The following is a 16139-nucleotide window of genomic DNA, read 5'->3' on the forward strand; positions in this document are numbered from 1 at the left end:
GTGGGAAGAATGACTATGCCTCACCCCCTAAGGGCCAGGCTCCACGGCAAAACCAACGGGTCCCTCCTGCTCATCCCCCGGCCCGCTCTGAAACTGTAGACGGGCAGGGCTGTGTGTGTGTGCAAGCACACAGGTGCACACACTCGCCGAGCAGCTGTGGGGCACCACCCAGCCCAGCCCCTTCTGGCCAATCATCGTGTCTGCCTTCAGGTACCCCTCAGAGCATGGGCAGATGGGGCAGCGTCACAGGGCTGCGGCCCAGCCTGAGGATAGCAGTGGCCTGAGCCTCTGCCCCAGGGAGAGATTGAACAGCCCCGACTGGAGAAAAGATGTCATTCTCCAGATAGACTAAGACTGAAAAAGATAGATCAGTTTGGGGAGACATTGGCAGGCTGAGCAGTGAAGGCGCTGAGCATTGTGTGGGAAGCTTTGAAACCAGGAGTGGAATCACCTGCTACCCAGAGATGCGGGCTGTGTCCTTCGGCAGGATGCTGGGGAAGCTCTGGAGAAACCACTTAGTGTGTGACGGCTGTGTTGGAAGTAAAGGGAGGAACAGGGGTACTGACCCCTGGGGTCAGACCCCCTCTCAGGACTGAGTCCAGTGGAGTGAGCAAGCCTGTGAGACTTTTCGATTCTGTCTTCCACAGGAGGTGGGAAGGCTCCCGGGTCGGTTACACCCTCAGTTCTTTGCTTCCCGGTGCAGAACCACTGCAGCCTTGGAAAACCCTCAGTGACAGAAGAGTTCCCCACCAGACCCGCACTCTCTCCCCCCAGCATTTACTCTTCTCCCCCACCAGGCCTTTCTTCTCCTGCTTGGACAATTCTGTCTCTGCCCTCAGGGCCCCAGGACACACTGCCCGCCACAAACTGTGACTCCAGAAGGCTGTTGGTATTGCAGCTGTATTAACGATGCCCTCACCCTAATGTCCCAGTGGACTTGATCCTGACCTCACGGCTGGAGCAGCACCTTTGTCCTGTCCACCGAGGGCGTCTGTCCATTGTGAATGTCCTCAGAGAAAGAAATCCTTTAACAGCTGAGGAACCTGGGAAGACAAGTGTCCGGCAGGTTGAAGCGGACAGACATTGGTCTTCTGCTCGCATTCCTCAGTTCATCCAGCCAGTGACATCCTCCCCCGTCCCAGGGCGCTCAGGCCTGTGCCCAGATCCACTGGGATCGACACAGAGAGCGGCGGATGAGGGCCGAGTGTTCGGGCAGCGCAGTCGGCTCCAGGAGGTATGAGTCACATGTGCAAACAGCAGAAAGACCACGCAGAGAACCCCGATGGGGTGGTGGCAGGGAATGTAGCACAGATGTCTCTGAAGCTGAATGTACCTGCTACAGGCTGGGCTTGGGAGATCAGGGAAGGCTTCTTGGAAGGGGAAGAGGAGGAGGACAAATAACTGGGGCAACTTACATCCTTCTGAATGAGCTCTGCATAAACCAAACAGGCAGCGGAGATCAGCTCGTCGGCATCAAGGTCGACCAGGTTGTTGCAGGCCTGTTGCGGGGAGAAGGCGGAGGAGGCAGGGCACGAGCTGAGCAAACAGACCTGCTGCTCAGGGCTGTTGGGGGGGGGGGGGGCGGGCCCTGGCCTTTTCCTGACCCACCTGGCACAGTGCCTAAAATGTCAACACTGGAATTTTATATTTGGGGGACATGGTAAGTGTAGTCTTCTTTTCTTTTTGTTTTTAGAGATTTGTTTTATTTCCATTCGAGGACATGTTGTTCATTGATTTTTAGAGGGGGGGGAGGGGGCGAGAGAGAGAAACATGAATGTGGGAGAGAAATATTGCTCAGCTGCCCCCCAAACACGCCCTGTCTGGGGACCAGGAATGGAGCCAGTGACTTCCAGTGTGGGGGACACTGCTGCGACCAGCCGGGCTGCACCAGGGCAGTGATTGTAGTCTTTATACTGGGCTGTGAGGGAGTCCTGGGGTCCCACCGAGGGTCTCGCGGACTTCTCAGGAGGGCTTGCTTTATAATTAGGGTGCCACCTGATATGTTTTTGAATAAGGACTTCAGCTGCGGTTTAGAAATTTTGGAAAACTTTAGACCTTTTGCAATAGGAGGACACTAGGGCCCAGGGATTCACTGTGAGGCAGTCAAGCCTCGTGGTTAGGAACCATTCAAGGTCTCAGTGTCCTCCTATGCTAACAGGGATGAAGATGATGATGGCCATCATCCATCTGGGCCAGGTTTGTTATGAAGCTTACATGAGCTCATCTACAAAGTACTCAGGCCAGGTCAGCTCCCATTATGCTTCCTGCCCGGGGGCAAAGAGAGCTCTGAAGCCCAGCACCCTACGAGCCTGGGGCCTTCGGCGGGGATGCTGTGGGGGCTGGGGTCCCCAGGAGCCATGGGACTGGACTTGGCTGAAGGGCACTCTCACCAGGAGGATGTCATCACCAGCCATGCCCTCCTGCAGGACCTGCTCACGCACCATCTGCAGCAGGCTGTAGGCCACCAGCACCTGGAAGTTTCTGCAGGGCTTCCCAGTCAGCAGAACCTGCACGGGCGGGTAAATCTTGGCCCGCGCCCCATGGCCTAGACTGCTCTCCCCTTAAGAGGGCGAGGTGCTCGCCAACCACATGCCCAGGGTCAGACATTCCTGGGCCTCGCTGCTGACCTGCTCACTCATTCACTCGCTCAGGCAAGTGCTCACAGCTACCTCTGGGGTTCTAGGCATAGTGCTGGCTCCTGGGGGAATCAGAGAAAAAGCCTTTGGGAATTCATTAGGTGGAGGGAGGAGGGAGAGAGAATGAGAGAGGCAAAAGAAGGAGGGAGAGAGGGAGGGAGAGAGGGAGGGAGGAAGGAGAGTGGAAGGAGAAAGGAGGAGGTAAGAGGGAGTGAGGGAGAGTTCAGAGAACAACCTGGAAACTGTGTGTAACATTTGAGTGGAGTGTCAGCAAAGCAACCGTCAATGTCTACAACACAGGGGAGTCACCAAAGTCCTGGGGGGTCGTCATGGATTGAGCATGGAGACCCGCAGGTCAGGGGGGAGGGGCGAGGCAGGAGTGACTCATAGGGCTGAACATTCCAGGCTGGACATAGGGCTGGGTCCTACAGGCAGTGGAGGCCATTGGACGGGGCAGTGACGAGTGGTGGGTGTGTTCACACGGAGGGTCATCTGCTGGTGGCCCTGGGGACTGGGATGGGAGGAATGCAGGCACCCCACCCTCTGCAGGAGTGAGGACTCAGCAAGGAGCCAGCACCCAGGTGCTGGGGAAATGGGAGCAGAGGGAGGCTGCTGGGCAGGGGACAGGGAAGCTGGACTACAGGCCGGGTGTCCATGGCCCAGGCAACAAGGCCCCTTGTTCTGCCCTGATGGCCCTAAGCAGGCGAGGACGGTGGGGCGGCATGAACAGATGGGTGGGCTGGTGCTCTAGCTCCTCCATCAAGGCAGGAGCAGGGTCGCTGGCCCGATTCACCCTGAGCATCTGGATTCTATCTGAAGGGCTCTTCTGCTGCCTGCCCAAGGGCTAGGACCTGTCCTTTCTGTCCCCAGCGGGGCACCTACCTCCCAGAGCCTCCAGACGTCGTCGAAGGACTTGAAAGCACGCTGGAAGCAGAGGCAGAACCAGGGGAAGAGGGACTGCACAGCCCCTGCACCCTTTCCTTCTGTGGGGAGAGAAGCAGGGTGCCAGACCCAACGCCATGGTCAGAGAAAACAAGGGATGACACACACAGTAGAGCAAAAGCAGACAGATGAACAGCAGGGCGCACAGACGCACTTGGGGGTACAGAGTGCCTGGCCACCATGTGTCCAGCTGCCCTTGGAGATGGTGTGTGGCGGGTTTTCAACTGTCCAGACTCCAACCCCAGAGCCTGGGGAGAAGACCAAATGACCCTGCTCCCTCCTCCATGATTGGGCACAGTTGGCAGCCTGGGGTGGGGGCTAGGTCCTGCTCACCACCCCCCACCCCCAATGCCTGTGCTGGGCAGGAAGGTGTCCACTCACTTAGGTGTTCAGCAAACACAGGGTCCAGGAAGTTGATCAGGTTGCCGAGCATGTCTAGGTTCTTGCCCACCCCAATGTTGATGACACAGCTGTGCTCCTACGGAAGATGGGTGGGAGGGAGGGAAACTGAGTCCTCTGGGCTTCAGGGCACCAGAAAAGCCAGCTGCGTCACCAGCTCCCCAGTCCTGGAGTCCCTCTGTGCGTCTGGCTCCAGGCTGGGCCCGTGCCTCTGTGAGAGTCTGGGTGTCTGTGTCTGTGGTGTGTGTGCAAGTGTATCCATCTGTATATATGTGTGCACGCACGTGTGTGTCTGTGATACAGAGATGTTTCAGGTGTGGCTCACGGTGCAGGAGCCCGGCTTTTCCTCCATACACATCCTATGGTCAGAACCAGGCCACGGAAAGTGCGGTGAGTGCACTGTTGCCCAGGTGGAGAAAGGGATGAGGGTGGGTTCGGGGAAGCCTCTCAGATCTCCATGAAAGTCTTTCCAGGGAGGCTGTGCCAGGGAGCAGCAATTTCCAAAGCTTTCAGTCTGGACAGTGTGGTGTGTGCCTGGGTGATATCGAGTCCCCTAGTGGGCCTGGACTGCAGGCCATGTGCAGGAAGCAGTGGGAGAGCAAATGGATGAGGGAGGGCTCGACTGCCTGGCTGAGGTCTGTGGATTTGATTCTGAAGGTGTGAGGAGCCATAGAGTATTTGTGGGAGCAGGGCATGTTTGGGAGAGGAATGCCCGAGGTGGGTGCCATCACTGGACCTGGTCAGGCACACTCTTTCAAAGTTTGGTGAGAGCTGAACCCAGCGCATCCCTGCAGCCCCTTCGCAACTCCAGTGCTTGCCTCCCCCACCCTAGAACACACTGCACTTGCTCTCCCCGGCTCCTCTGGGACCCCAAGAGCTGTTTCAGGGCTAGAGGAAATGCCTGGGGCTGCCATTGCTGCCTAACCTCAAGGGGCTGTGTAGAGAATTAGTGGCAGGGTTGGGAGGAGGTCGTTCCCTGAATTCAGGCCCAATCCTCACCATCTTCTGCAGGAAGAACTGGAAAAGCCAGAAGGTCTCATGGTCATGTTCCACCATCAGCTGGAAAAGCATCACCATCTCATGGAAGCCCTGCTGGTACTCTAGGGTGGAGAGGGACCAGTGAAGAGAGGCTGGGTGGGAGGGGCAGAGCCTGGGCTTGGGCAAGGAAGGAATGCCAGGGCAATTGAGGGGAGCGGCCAAGGGGAATCTTAGTACTGTGGCGCACCTGCCTGGGTGTTGCAGACATAACTCAGGAGCAGGATCTTCTCCAGCCTCTTCTTGTCAATAAGGACATTACCCAGGGGGTCTTTGTCATAGAGTTTCTGGATGTCATATGCTAGGTTGGGAGCAAGGGATAAGCGAGTAACACCAGATCACCTCCAGCAGAAGGTCTGTGGGTGAGATTATTTCCCCCAACCAACCCAGGGCATCCTGGGGAGGAAGCTGTACAGGGAACGTCAGCCCCCCAGGCTCCATCCCTCACCACACCCTGAGCTGCCTGGGTTTCTTCCTGTTTCCAAATCCTTGACAAGGCTGTACCCTCTGCCAGGGATGCAACCCCTTTGTCCAATTCAAATGCAGCCTAGTTCAAGACCACAGGTACAGGGTGGTGGCAGCAGGGAGGTGATGAAGACAAACCAACAGGGACAGTGTGCACCCATGGGAACCAGATGCTGGGGATTGAGGGGAGCCTGGGTCCATGTCAAGGCTGCTCCCAGGAACTGGGAGCCACCTCCACAAGACTGAGGAAGGGTCAGGGATGGCTTTCAGGCGTCCCCTCTGCACAGCCTTGCCCACCCTACTCTGCTCACTGATGTTATTCCGAGTCTCTATGAAGTTCCGGTGCAGGTTTTCCAGAAGGGGCTGAATCTTCTCATACATCTGGCATAAGGCCTCGTAGTTCTTCCTGTGAGAACAGAACCAAGACTAAACACAAGGGAGCCTTTCCTCCCAGCAAGTCCAGGGGCCCGGGGCTCTGCCCACTGTCCGGGATGCTCCCCCGCCCCCTGCCCGTGCCAGCTCCTGACCACCCTCTCCTGTGCACCCGTAGTGGTTCTGCGGCCCCACGGCCACACCTGGATCTGGTTTCACAGCCTAATAACTGGGCGTCTGAGACTAGGGCCAAGCCTCGGTGACCTCACTTTCCCTCTCTCAGCCTCAGTTTCCTCATCTGTAGAATGGGACAACACTAGCACCTCTGCCTCAGAATGATAAGCATCGGATGAGGGGGTGCTTTGTGCCCATCAGCACAACGAGCTGGTGGTGGAGTAGGCCGAAACACCCCCAAAAGATATGTCTGTGCCCTAACCCTGTAACCTTACTTGGAAAGAAGGTCTTTGTAGATACAATTCAGTTATATCTTATTTAATTAAGTTATAACTTCCATAATTAAGTTAAATCTTAATGATGAGATCACTCCCGATTATCCAGTTGGGCCCTAAATCTGATGCTCAGTGTCGGTACAGGAGGCACAGAGGAGAGACACAGGGAGAAGAAGGAAAGGCCAGGTGACGATGGAGACAGACTGCAGTGACACAGCCACATGCCAAGGGCCCCTGGAGCCCCCAGAGCCTCCAAGGGGCAGCAAGAATTCCCCCCTAGAGCCTCTGGAGGGGCAGCGGCCCTTCTAACTCCTTGGTTTTGGGCTTATGGACTCCAGAACTGAGCGAATACATTTCTACTGTGTTAAGACCCCTCACTTGTGGTGCCTTGTTAAAACAGACTCAGGAAACAAACACGGGTAGGCTCCTGTCGAACTCTCAGGGCTCCCCAGCTGGCCTTCAGCTCCCCTACTGCCCTGAGTGTTTCTCTGGCTCCCCACGTGTGTCAATGCTGGGCATCCCTGGGAGGCAGCATAGGCCCTGGGGAGGGGAGTCGGGCCTCTCAGGGTAGGAGCTGTTCCTGGGGTCCAGCCCGTGGTGTAGTCTGTGGGCTGGTAAAGGGAACAGTGTTGGGGGTGGGAAGGCCCCTCCTGTGTGGGGGCCACGGGTCAGGAGTGTGGGGGTCATTCGGCTGCTCAGAGTGAGAAGTGTGCTTGAAACTCTCAGGCTGGGGTGAGCACCCCTCCCCTGTGCAGAGCTACCCACCCTCCCCTGGCAGAATCTGGAATTTTCTACCTCCTTGTGCTGTCCACTGTGAGCCGCTCATCCTGGGAGCTCTGCCAGGAGTAGTAGCCTGTGAGGAACTTCCAGGCTTCCGTCCTCACGAAGGGGTGCAGCCCCTGGGGTTGGGTGGGAGGTGGGAAGTCACCGGTTCTCCCCAGATGCCTGCCCAAAGGGCCCTCCCAATGGCACCGCCCCCGGATTCCAGGGGAAGGCCAATGGTAGCATGGGGACCGTACCCTTTCCAAGATGTTAACACAAATGAAGTCTCGTGACTTGGCCAACTGACCGTTCTCATCGAAGAAGCCATCCCACTCTGTCTTGTCGATGGGTGGTTTCTTCTTCACCTGGCGAAGGAGGACGAGCGCTTCAGCCCTCGGGATGGGCCTCGGCTTTTCTCTTCAGTATTATTATGTAAACCACATACTCTGGGTTTTGCCATGTGAATCTAAACTCGCTTGTGGAAATTTATCCTGAGAAAACTACTGAAAATATATGGAAAAATTCTCTATGCACAATAATTTTCATTGCACACTGCTTACCAAAATGAAAAATGCAAGTGTTCTAAATGTTATGTGATGAAGGAATAGTCACATAAAGCATGGGTTACATCCTCACTGAGCTATTATGAGGCATGTAAAACAAGGCTTACACGGAATGAGTAATAATCCGGAAAAATATAGATGTTAACAGAAAAAAGCAGAATACAGAATTGCACATTCAGTATCCCTCCTCTCTATGTTCTGTCCCCCACAAAGTTCTGTTACATGTTATAAAACGACACTTCATATACTCGAATACATAGTGAATTAGCCACTATAAAAATTCTGTTAGAAAGAAGACTAGAAAATATGAAAAAAACTTACCTAAAAACAAGGCATTATTTTTGAATGATAGGATTATAAGTATTTTTTTTCCTTTTTGTTGTATTTTCAAACTTTTCTATAATGATGTATGCTACTTTGATAATAAAAAAATATAGAATAAGCACTAATTAAGCACATTCGTGAGCTTTATTTTACCTTTCCTGGAAGAGTAGCACTGGCATCAAGAGGAATGATCTCTGGTTTACATAAGGGGTCTGAGGGGAGGGAGGTCCACTGCATACAAAGTAATTAAAAACGCTCCGTACAGCAATAACAAGAAGTTAAGAGTTCTCATTGAACCGACCTCCCACTAATAGGCACCTGAATGTGCACATTTGCGACTCAATTTAAATTTGCAAATGAGTCACCAGAGAATCTGCTTAAAATCTGCAGATCATGACTCAGGAGGCCTGGGGTGGGCCCCCTGGTGATGCGTTTCTACCAGGACCCCAGGGGATAGCTGAGGCTGCGGGTCCACCAGCCAGTGGGTAGCAAGGTATTAGAGGGTACAAGAGCACTGGAAATTAAAAACAAGAGCCGACAGGCCCAAATTTGGGAAAATTTCCACTAAGTCCATGTTTCAAAGGGTTGGATTGAGCAATAGACTTTAAAGTGTGTTTTCTAAAACCTCTCCTGTTTTAAGAAAACCGTGTTTCACCTTTCATGTTGCAACACGGGGCCGACTTCCCTTACACTCCAAATGAATGGTCAATGCCGTCGTCTCAGAGAAACACTGATGCATTGGTGGCCAACTACAAACTCAGTGACCCTTCAGAATAGTGAAAGTGAAGTCACCAAGCAGGACGGCCCCCAAAGTTCCCTGGAGTGGCTCTTCCTGAACGCTCCAATGGAAGCCTCCCCTCCTGTGGTCACCATGGCCCGGCACCTTGAGCTCACCCTTCCTTCCACCTTCTGTCTCACGTTCCGTGGCGCTTGGAAGATGGTGCACAGAGGGGTCTAGAACTTGTTTCTGCTACTGAGCGCACGAGGTGGAACAGCAGTTCCCAGCCCACGTGCTGGCAGCATCCAGCCCTGGCAGTGACCACCACACTGATGGCTGATTCGCTGTGTTTCCCACTCTTCCTTCGGAAACTTTCCCTGTGGTGATCAGTTCCTCTGGGGCTGACCCACTCTGTCGTCTCTAAAAATTTTCTATCTTCCGAACCAAAATAGGACACCTGGGCCCAAGAAGGTAGAAAAACATCTCAGAGTTGGCTTAACCCTGGGAAGCAGGACCTGCCCTGACGCCGTGCCCCTCCTGGACAGGTCATCTGTCTGAGCCAGGGGGAGCCAGGCTTCGGCCCCTCTGACAGCTGCCATGTTCCCGCAGCCTACACTTACAGACCGCAACTCCGTGTGCGTGTCAGGACTAGACACAGGAGGCCATAGACAGAGCGGGGCCGGGCCCTGGATTCCTAATCATAAGAGGAAGTACATGAATTTTTAGTCAGTTGGTTAATTTGTATAATAACGACAGCTGTGTTTTGGTGGGGATTGATCAAATCTATAGATCAATTTAGGGAGAATTGATAACACTACTGAGTCTTCTGACTCACGAATACTGAATATTTCTCCATTTATTTAGGTCTTCTTTAATTTCTTCTCTCCGCAATGTTTTGCAGTTTTTAGCATATAGGTTATTTAAATATTTTGTTAGATTTATCCCTGAATATTTCTTTTTATGGATGCTATTGGGAATTTTTTTTAAAGTTTTTATTTATTTATTTTTAGAGAGAGGGGAAGGGAGGGAGAATAAGTGGGAGAGAAACATTGATTAGTTTCTTTTCACACGCCCCCAGCTGGGAACCGGCTGGCAACCCAGGCATGCACCCTGACTGGGGAATCAAAGCAGTGACTTTTTGGTTTGTAGGATGATGCTCCAGGCACTGAGCCACACTACTCAGGGCTGTGGGAAGATTTTTAACTGAAAAGTCAATTTCTTTACTAGATTTGAGATGGAGTAAGAAGAAATTGTTTTAGTTTTTACTTTAAAATCATATTTTTATAGTAACCAGATATTTTCCTTCTAATGCACTTTAAAAATAAAGGAAAATAATACAAAACAACAAGGAATGAATAAAATCATAAAAATAAAAATAATAGGAATCCAAAGTAATCAATTTTGAAAACAAATCCATGAAATTCTCCTACTACTTGTAAACACTTAAAAATATTGATGTTATGCCAGGCACTGTTCTAAGCACTTTCAATATATCAACTCATTTACTTTTTACAGCATCTATGACATAGGTGTAGTTATTACACTATTTTGAGGTCAGGGAATGGAGACTGTAGGGGGGTTACTTAGTATATCTGAAGGCACATAGCAAGTGTCAGAGCTGATGTTTGAACCCAGACCTGTTTGGTGCTGAACCCCAATTCCATGGCATCAGGAAGAACAAAAGGCAAGGATTTTCATTTTGAACAAAAGAACTATACATCTACACAAGCTGTTAGCAAAAGATATATGTTAAAATCAAATGTCTTAGGACTTCTGGCCAAGATGGAGGCATAGGTAGATACACTTTGCCTCCTTGCACAACCAAAAGAAGGACAACAACAAATTTAAAACAAAATATAACCAGAAGTGCCAGAAAATTGAACTGTATGGAAGTCCAACAACCAAGGAGTTAAAGAAGAAACATTCATCCAGACTGGTAGGAGGACCAGAGATGGGCAGATGGGTGGACAAAACCCGTGGCAAGGTGGTAGCTGGTGGACAGGGTGGTCCCACATTTGTGTGCAGATAAACCAGCAGGAACAACTGAGGAGAGAGACAGACCACACAACCCAGAGTTCCAGTGCAGAGAATTAAAGCCTCAAAACCTCTGGCTGTAAAAACCTGTGGGGGTTGAGGCAGCAGGAGAAACTCCCAGCCTCACAGGAGAGTTTGTTGGAGAGACTCACAGTGTCCTACAATGTACACAAACCCACCCACCTGGGGATCAGTGCTAGAAGGGCCCACTTTGCTCGTGGGTAGCGGGGGAAAGTGACTGAAAGCCAGCTGAGAGACGAGCAAATGGCACTGTTCCCTCTCTGACCTCTCCCCCACATATAGCATCACAACGAAGCCAAATGGGTTGCCCTGCCCTGGCGAGTGAGTACGTAAGGCTCTGCCCCTTACAACATATCAGGCATGCTGAGAAAAAAAAAAAAAAGGCCCAAATGGAAGAACAGATGAAAGCTCCAAAAATAGAACTAAGCGATGAAGAGATAGTCACTTATCAAATGCACAATTCAAAACACTGGTAATCAAGATGCTCAGAGAAATGGTTGAGTATGGTCACAAAATAGAGGAAAAAGTGAAGGTTATATAAAGTGAAATGAAGAGAAATGTACAGGGAACCAACAGTGAAGGGAAGGAAACCAGGACTCAAATCAATGCTTTGGAGAAGGAAGAAATAAATATTCAACCAGAACAGAATGAAGAAACAAGATTTCAAAAAAATGAGGAGAGACTTAGGAACCTTTGGGACAGCTTGAAATGTTCCAACATCTGAATCATAGGGGTGCCAGAGGAGAAGAGGAAGAGCAAGAAATTGAAAGCTTACTTGAAAACATAATGAAGAACTTCCCTAATGTGTTAAAGGAAATAGACTTCCAGGAAGTCCAGGAAGCTCAGAGTCTCAAAGAATTTGGACCCAAGGAAGCACATACCAAAGCACATCATAATTACATTAGCTGAGATTAAAGATAAGGAGAGAATCTTACAAGCAGCAAGAGAAAAGGAGGCAGTTACCTACAAAGGAGTTCCCATAAGACTGTTAGCTGATTTCTCAAGAGACCTTACAGACAAGAAGGGGCTGGAAGGAAGTATTCCAAGTCATGAAAGGCAAGGACCTACATCCAAGATTGCTCTATCCAGCAAAGCTATCATTTAGAATGGAAGGGCAGGTGAAGTGCTTCCCAGATAAGGTCAAGTTAAAGGAATTCATCATCACCAAGCCCTTATTATATGACTTGTTAAAGGGACTTATCTAAGAAAAAGATAAAAAATATGAACAGTAAAATGACAACAAACTGACAACTATCAACAACTGAACCTAAAAACAAAAACAAAAACAGAAATGAACCAAGCAAACAACTAGAAGAGGAACAGAATCACAGAAATGGAGATTACATGGAGGGTTATCAGCAGGGAGGGGACAGGGGAGAATAGGAGAAAGGTACAGGGAATAAGAAGCATAAATGGTAGGTGGAAAATAGACAGGGGGAGGGTAAGAATAGTGTAAGAAATGGAAAAGCCAAGGAACTTATATGTACGACCCATGGACATGAACTAAGGGCAGAGGGAATGCAGGTGGGAGGGGGGTGCAGGGCAGAGGGGAATAAAGGGGATAGAAAATGGGACAACTGTAATAACGTAATCAATAAAATATATTTAAAAAAATCAAATGTCTTAGAAAGATGGGAAAAAAGATGAAAAAAAGATGAAAAAAAGCCAACCAATAAAAGAGTGGCAAAGTAATCAAAGTAATATCACAGCACGCCACAATAAAAGCTATGGCGTCAACACAACAGAGAGAGATCATTAGGAACATCACAAGAAGTCATCTGCTGCATGTTGGGAACCGCCCGGCCTGGTTTCAGAAGCTGTAATCCCACGTGGTTAAGGCTGAGTAAAGGACTTTGGGACCGTAAGCCACTAAGGAGACAAAGCTTATCTTCCTTGTAGGGGCACCACCTCTTCTGCCCCCTTTACTTCACCCTGCCTGGCCCCGGGCCTGAGTGGTTAGCCAAAGACATGTAAGATTCCTCAAGGGAGGGACGACCTAAGATAGGCACGGTTGTGAAGGGATCCTCAGGGAAGGACTTGGGGGGCTATAGAAAAAGGGGGTGATGGACCCTTGCCCCTTGGCTTTGACATAGCCTGAGTCCTCATTCTGTCTGCAAGAAGTCTCCTAATCTCTTGGCTGCCTTACTTCCCACGCCCATCTTAAGCCTCAAAGAATGTGGGAGGGAGGTGGGTGCGGCCCTCTGCTGGAAAGGGTGGGTTCCCTGGGGCGATCAGGCCTGAGAAAGAATGCATAAAATCCTATGAAACCTGCTTTGCTAATACCCTCAATTTAAACGACAAGGGTCCAAGCATGAAATGAGTCTGTTTCTCCAAAGTTTTATGGCCCTTTAGCTATCTGACCCTGACTCAAAATAAGCCCTCATAGTTCTTTGAATGTTATCAATTGTTTGATCCTTACTGCCTGAAAATAATTGATGCGCTTTACACCCTATATTCCTACACAAATTAAACCCAGTAAAAACCCAGTGAGGAATGGTCTCCTGGCCCTTCTCCTTTGAGAGATCAGCCACCTTTCCTCCCCAAGCAGATCCTGTCTTGGTAGACATATTCTCATCTGTGGTGGGGGGACGGGGTGGGGGCAGCCCTGTGGGCGGAGCCCCCCGCCCCCCCACAGCTGCGTGCTCCAAGAATTTGCATTACTGAACCTCTACCTACTTTGCCAGGACTGAATTTGCTTATAAAAAGTCCCTGCCTTCTCCTTCCGGGAAATTCCTTTTCTCTGTGCTCTCTACTTCCTAGTACCTCCTCAAACCAAGCTAACAATAGGCCACCCACAGGAGGTTTGAGACATTTGCCAGCAAGCCAAGGACAAAGAACAGAAGCTTCTTGACATAAGGAGGGCTAAAGGTGAAAATTGCCCCATGAAAGCCCCTCCCTCCCTTCTCCTAGAACATCCACAGCCCCTGTCTGTGCCAGAAGTCATAGAATCTAGGATCTTTCAAAATGATAGGGATTGTCAGCTCCCTGGCCTCTCAAATCCATCTCCATTCTCCCACATGCCCCTATTCCTTGTCCCACCAGCCTGTGAACATCTGCACACCTATGGGTGTGCAATGGCCTGGTAACCAGGAGGGGGAGCTCTATACCACAGAAGGTGCTGGATACCCTTGCAGCAACATAGTAGCTGCTTTCCTTTCTCCTGGAAAGAGCGCTGCTAGGTAGAGCAGCTGTGGAAATCTCCCTCCTTGACGGTGGGCATCAGCAGGCGAGCACGTCTCCACCAGGAAACCTGGGGAAAATGTGCCCGTGCTTCCCCTAGAGGTTTCCATTGGGAGCCCAAAGTGGTTGGTCCCTCTAATAGCTTCCTGCTGCCAGAGGCCTTGGCTGCAGGCGTACAAGTCCCCACCCTCCTTCCCCTTCTGCATTGGGCTAAGGCTTCCTCTAATATTTTTAGTAAAATAGGAAATCCACTGGAGGATAAGAAAAACCTTCTACTAAAGCTTTCGATGCAAGGAAGGTACTCATGCTTGCAGAGCTCCCAAGAAAGCCTGGGGAGGTCATTGACTCTGCTTAAGGTTCTCCACCTGTTTTCCACTCCAGTGTACCTGAGGGACAAGACACAGTCCCCGCAGTAACTGTGAGTCACCATGTCAGTGATTCTCACCCAGGGGAGAGGGGAGGACCGAGGACAGCAGGCACATCGAAACTGGGAGGGCGGCCATAAGTGCGCCTGAAAGTTACCCAGCTGATTAGCAACGACCCAGATGTGAAGGGTTGTTGCTTTCAAGGTGCCATCACTATAGCTTACTGATTAGAAGAATGATTTAAAACAGTGGTTCTCCGAGTTTGCTGTGCATCAGAATCACCCAGAAGGTTTATTAAAGCACGGAGGGCTGGCACTAACCCCAGAGGTTCTGGTTTAGAAGACCTGGGGCTCAAGAATTTCTCTCCAGTTCCCAATGGAGGCCGAGGCTGCAGGTGTGGGCACCGTACGTTGAGAAGCACTGAATTAGAAGGCGGACTCCACAGCCCCTCTGTCTGGGTCTAAACACCAGCTCTGCCACTTAGTGGCTGGGCGACTGCCGGCCTCTTCCTTAATCTCTGTGCCTCAACATTTTCATGTATAAAGTGAAGAGAACAGCATCCTCCAGCTAATAGGGCTATGATAAGAATACGGGACTATAAATTAACCCTTTAGATAGTCATTGTAGCTAATAAGTGCTATATGACAGTTTGTTGCTTTACTATTATCTTTCTCGAAGTGCAGAGGAATTATTGGTGGTAATCTGCAGTAAAGCAGTAACATTTAAAATTCAGGAAGACAGGTGCCCATTTTAGATTTCTGCTTTTATATGTATCACTGTCTTAATCACTATGATTAATGAGACTTGAAATTATAATTACTTACTATAATTTTGGGAAATATACCATGAGGAAAATTTTTATGACTGAGGCTGACTTCTTAATGAATAAATCTATTTTACTAATTAGGTTTGCAGCCACCACTAACAAAAGCATTACTGCCACCTGGTGGCAGCACACCAAAATTGTTGGCAAAAGCCCCAGGAAAATCAGCCCTGGACGGTGTGACTCGGTGGATTGAGTGCCGGGCCAGCGAACCTAGGGGTCCCCCAGTCAGGCAGGCATTCAGTTCCTAGTCAGGGCCCGTGCCTGGGTTGCTGGCTAAGTCTCCAGTAGGGGGTGTGTGAGAGGCAACCACGCATTGATGTTTCTCCCCTCTCTTTCTCCCTTCCTTCCCCTCTCTCTGAAAATAAAGTCTTTAAAAAAAGAAAGCACCTCAGCATTTCAAGAATGAACATGCAAACCTAAAGGTCATTAGTTAGAATGCCACATATGGGGAAAAGGTAACACTGGCTTAGAGAGAGGGGTGAAAGGGGGCCTGTTTCTCAGCCCCACTGTGGGCACCAATGGTCAGACCTGCCTTGCTCCCCCTTCCAGGTCAGCCCATGGGTCCAGTCTTTGTGACCCAGCAGGGGAAGATGGCTTAATACAAACCAGAGGCCGGGGAGAGGGGTACTTGGAGCGGATGAGGAACACGCACCAGGATGAAGGAGGCCGACAGCCTGGCAGAGAGGCTGTTTTCGGGAGAGAGGGTGGTCATAGCCCCTGCTGGTTTTCCTCGAAGCCGCCTCTAACCAGTGCTCACTTGGAGCATCTGAATGATGCACTTAATTAGTGGGGAAAGTGATCTTCCTTTGGGGGGATGAGATGCATTCCTGGGGGGAACTGGGTCTCTCCTGACCCCCCGCACTTGAACAGAGCTAGTCAGCTGTGTGTCACAAGGCCCCTGGAACTCTCATCACAATGACCTTGGAACATGGGAGTACTCAGCTTCAAGGACAAGACCCACCCAGGAGCCAAGGGGACTAAACCTACCTGTCACCTAGGAAAATGGCAGTACATACCAGAGATTGGGGTCAGGGCATGCAGACAAGTG

The 16139-nt window shown here is 50.5% G+C and overlaps 1 protein-coding gene across 2 annotated transcripts; it reads right to left on the reverse strand.

Annotated features, from left to right (window-relative positions):
* Positions 1-1010: 1010 nt before the first annotated feature.
* Positions 1011-15873, reverse strand: TBC1D21 (TBC1 domain family member 21). Of its 2 annotated transcripts, XM_024557528.2 has the most exons (11): positions 15744-15873; positions 7318-7425; positions 7094-7197; positions 5789-5883; positions 5203-5313; positions 4977-5077; positions 3960-4056; positions 3519-3619; positions 2391-2507; positions 1416-1499; positions 1011-1043 (listed from the first exon to the last, which is right to left on the reverse strand). In XM_024557528.2, exons 1-11 carry the CDS (start codon positions 15801-15803, stop codon positions 1011-1013), a joined length of 1011 nt encoding a protein of 336 aa, XP_024413296.1. In that variant the 5' UTR covers positions 15804-15873. The 2 variants fall into 2 exon arrangements, with proteins under 2 accessions (XP_024413296.1, XP_024413297.1); XM_024557529.2 differs by lacking the exon at positions 7318-7425 and having other exon boundaries at positions 15744-15803.
* Between the last annotated feature and the right edge of the window lie 266 nt (positions 15874-16139).

This window comes from Desmodus rotundus, chromosome 7, assembly GCF_022682495.2.
Source record: "Desmodus rotundus isolate HL8 chromosome 7, HLdesRot8A.1, whole genome shotgun sequence".
Lineage (NCBI taxonomy): Eukaryota > Metazoa > Chordata > Mammalia > Chiroptera > Phyllostomidae > Desmodus > Desmodus rotundus.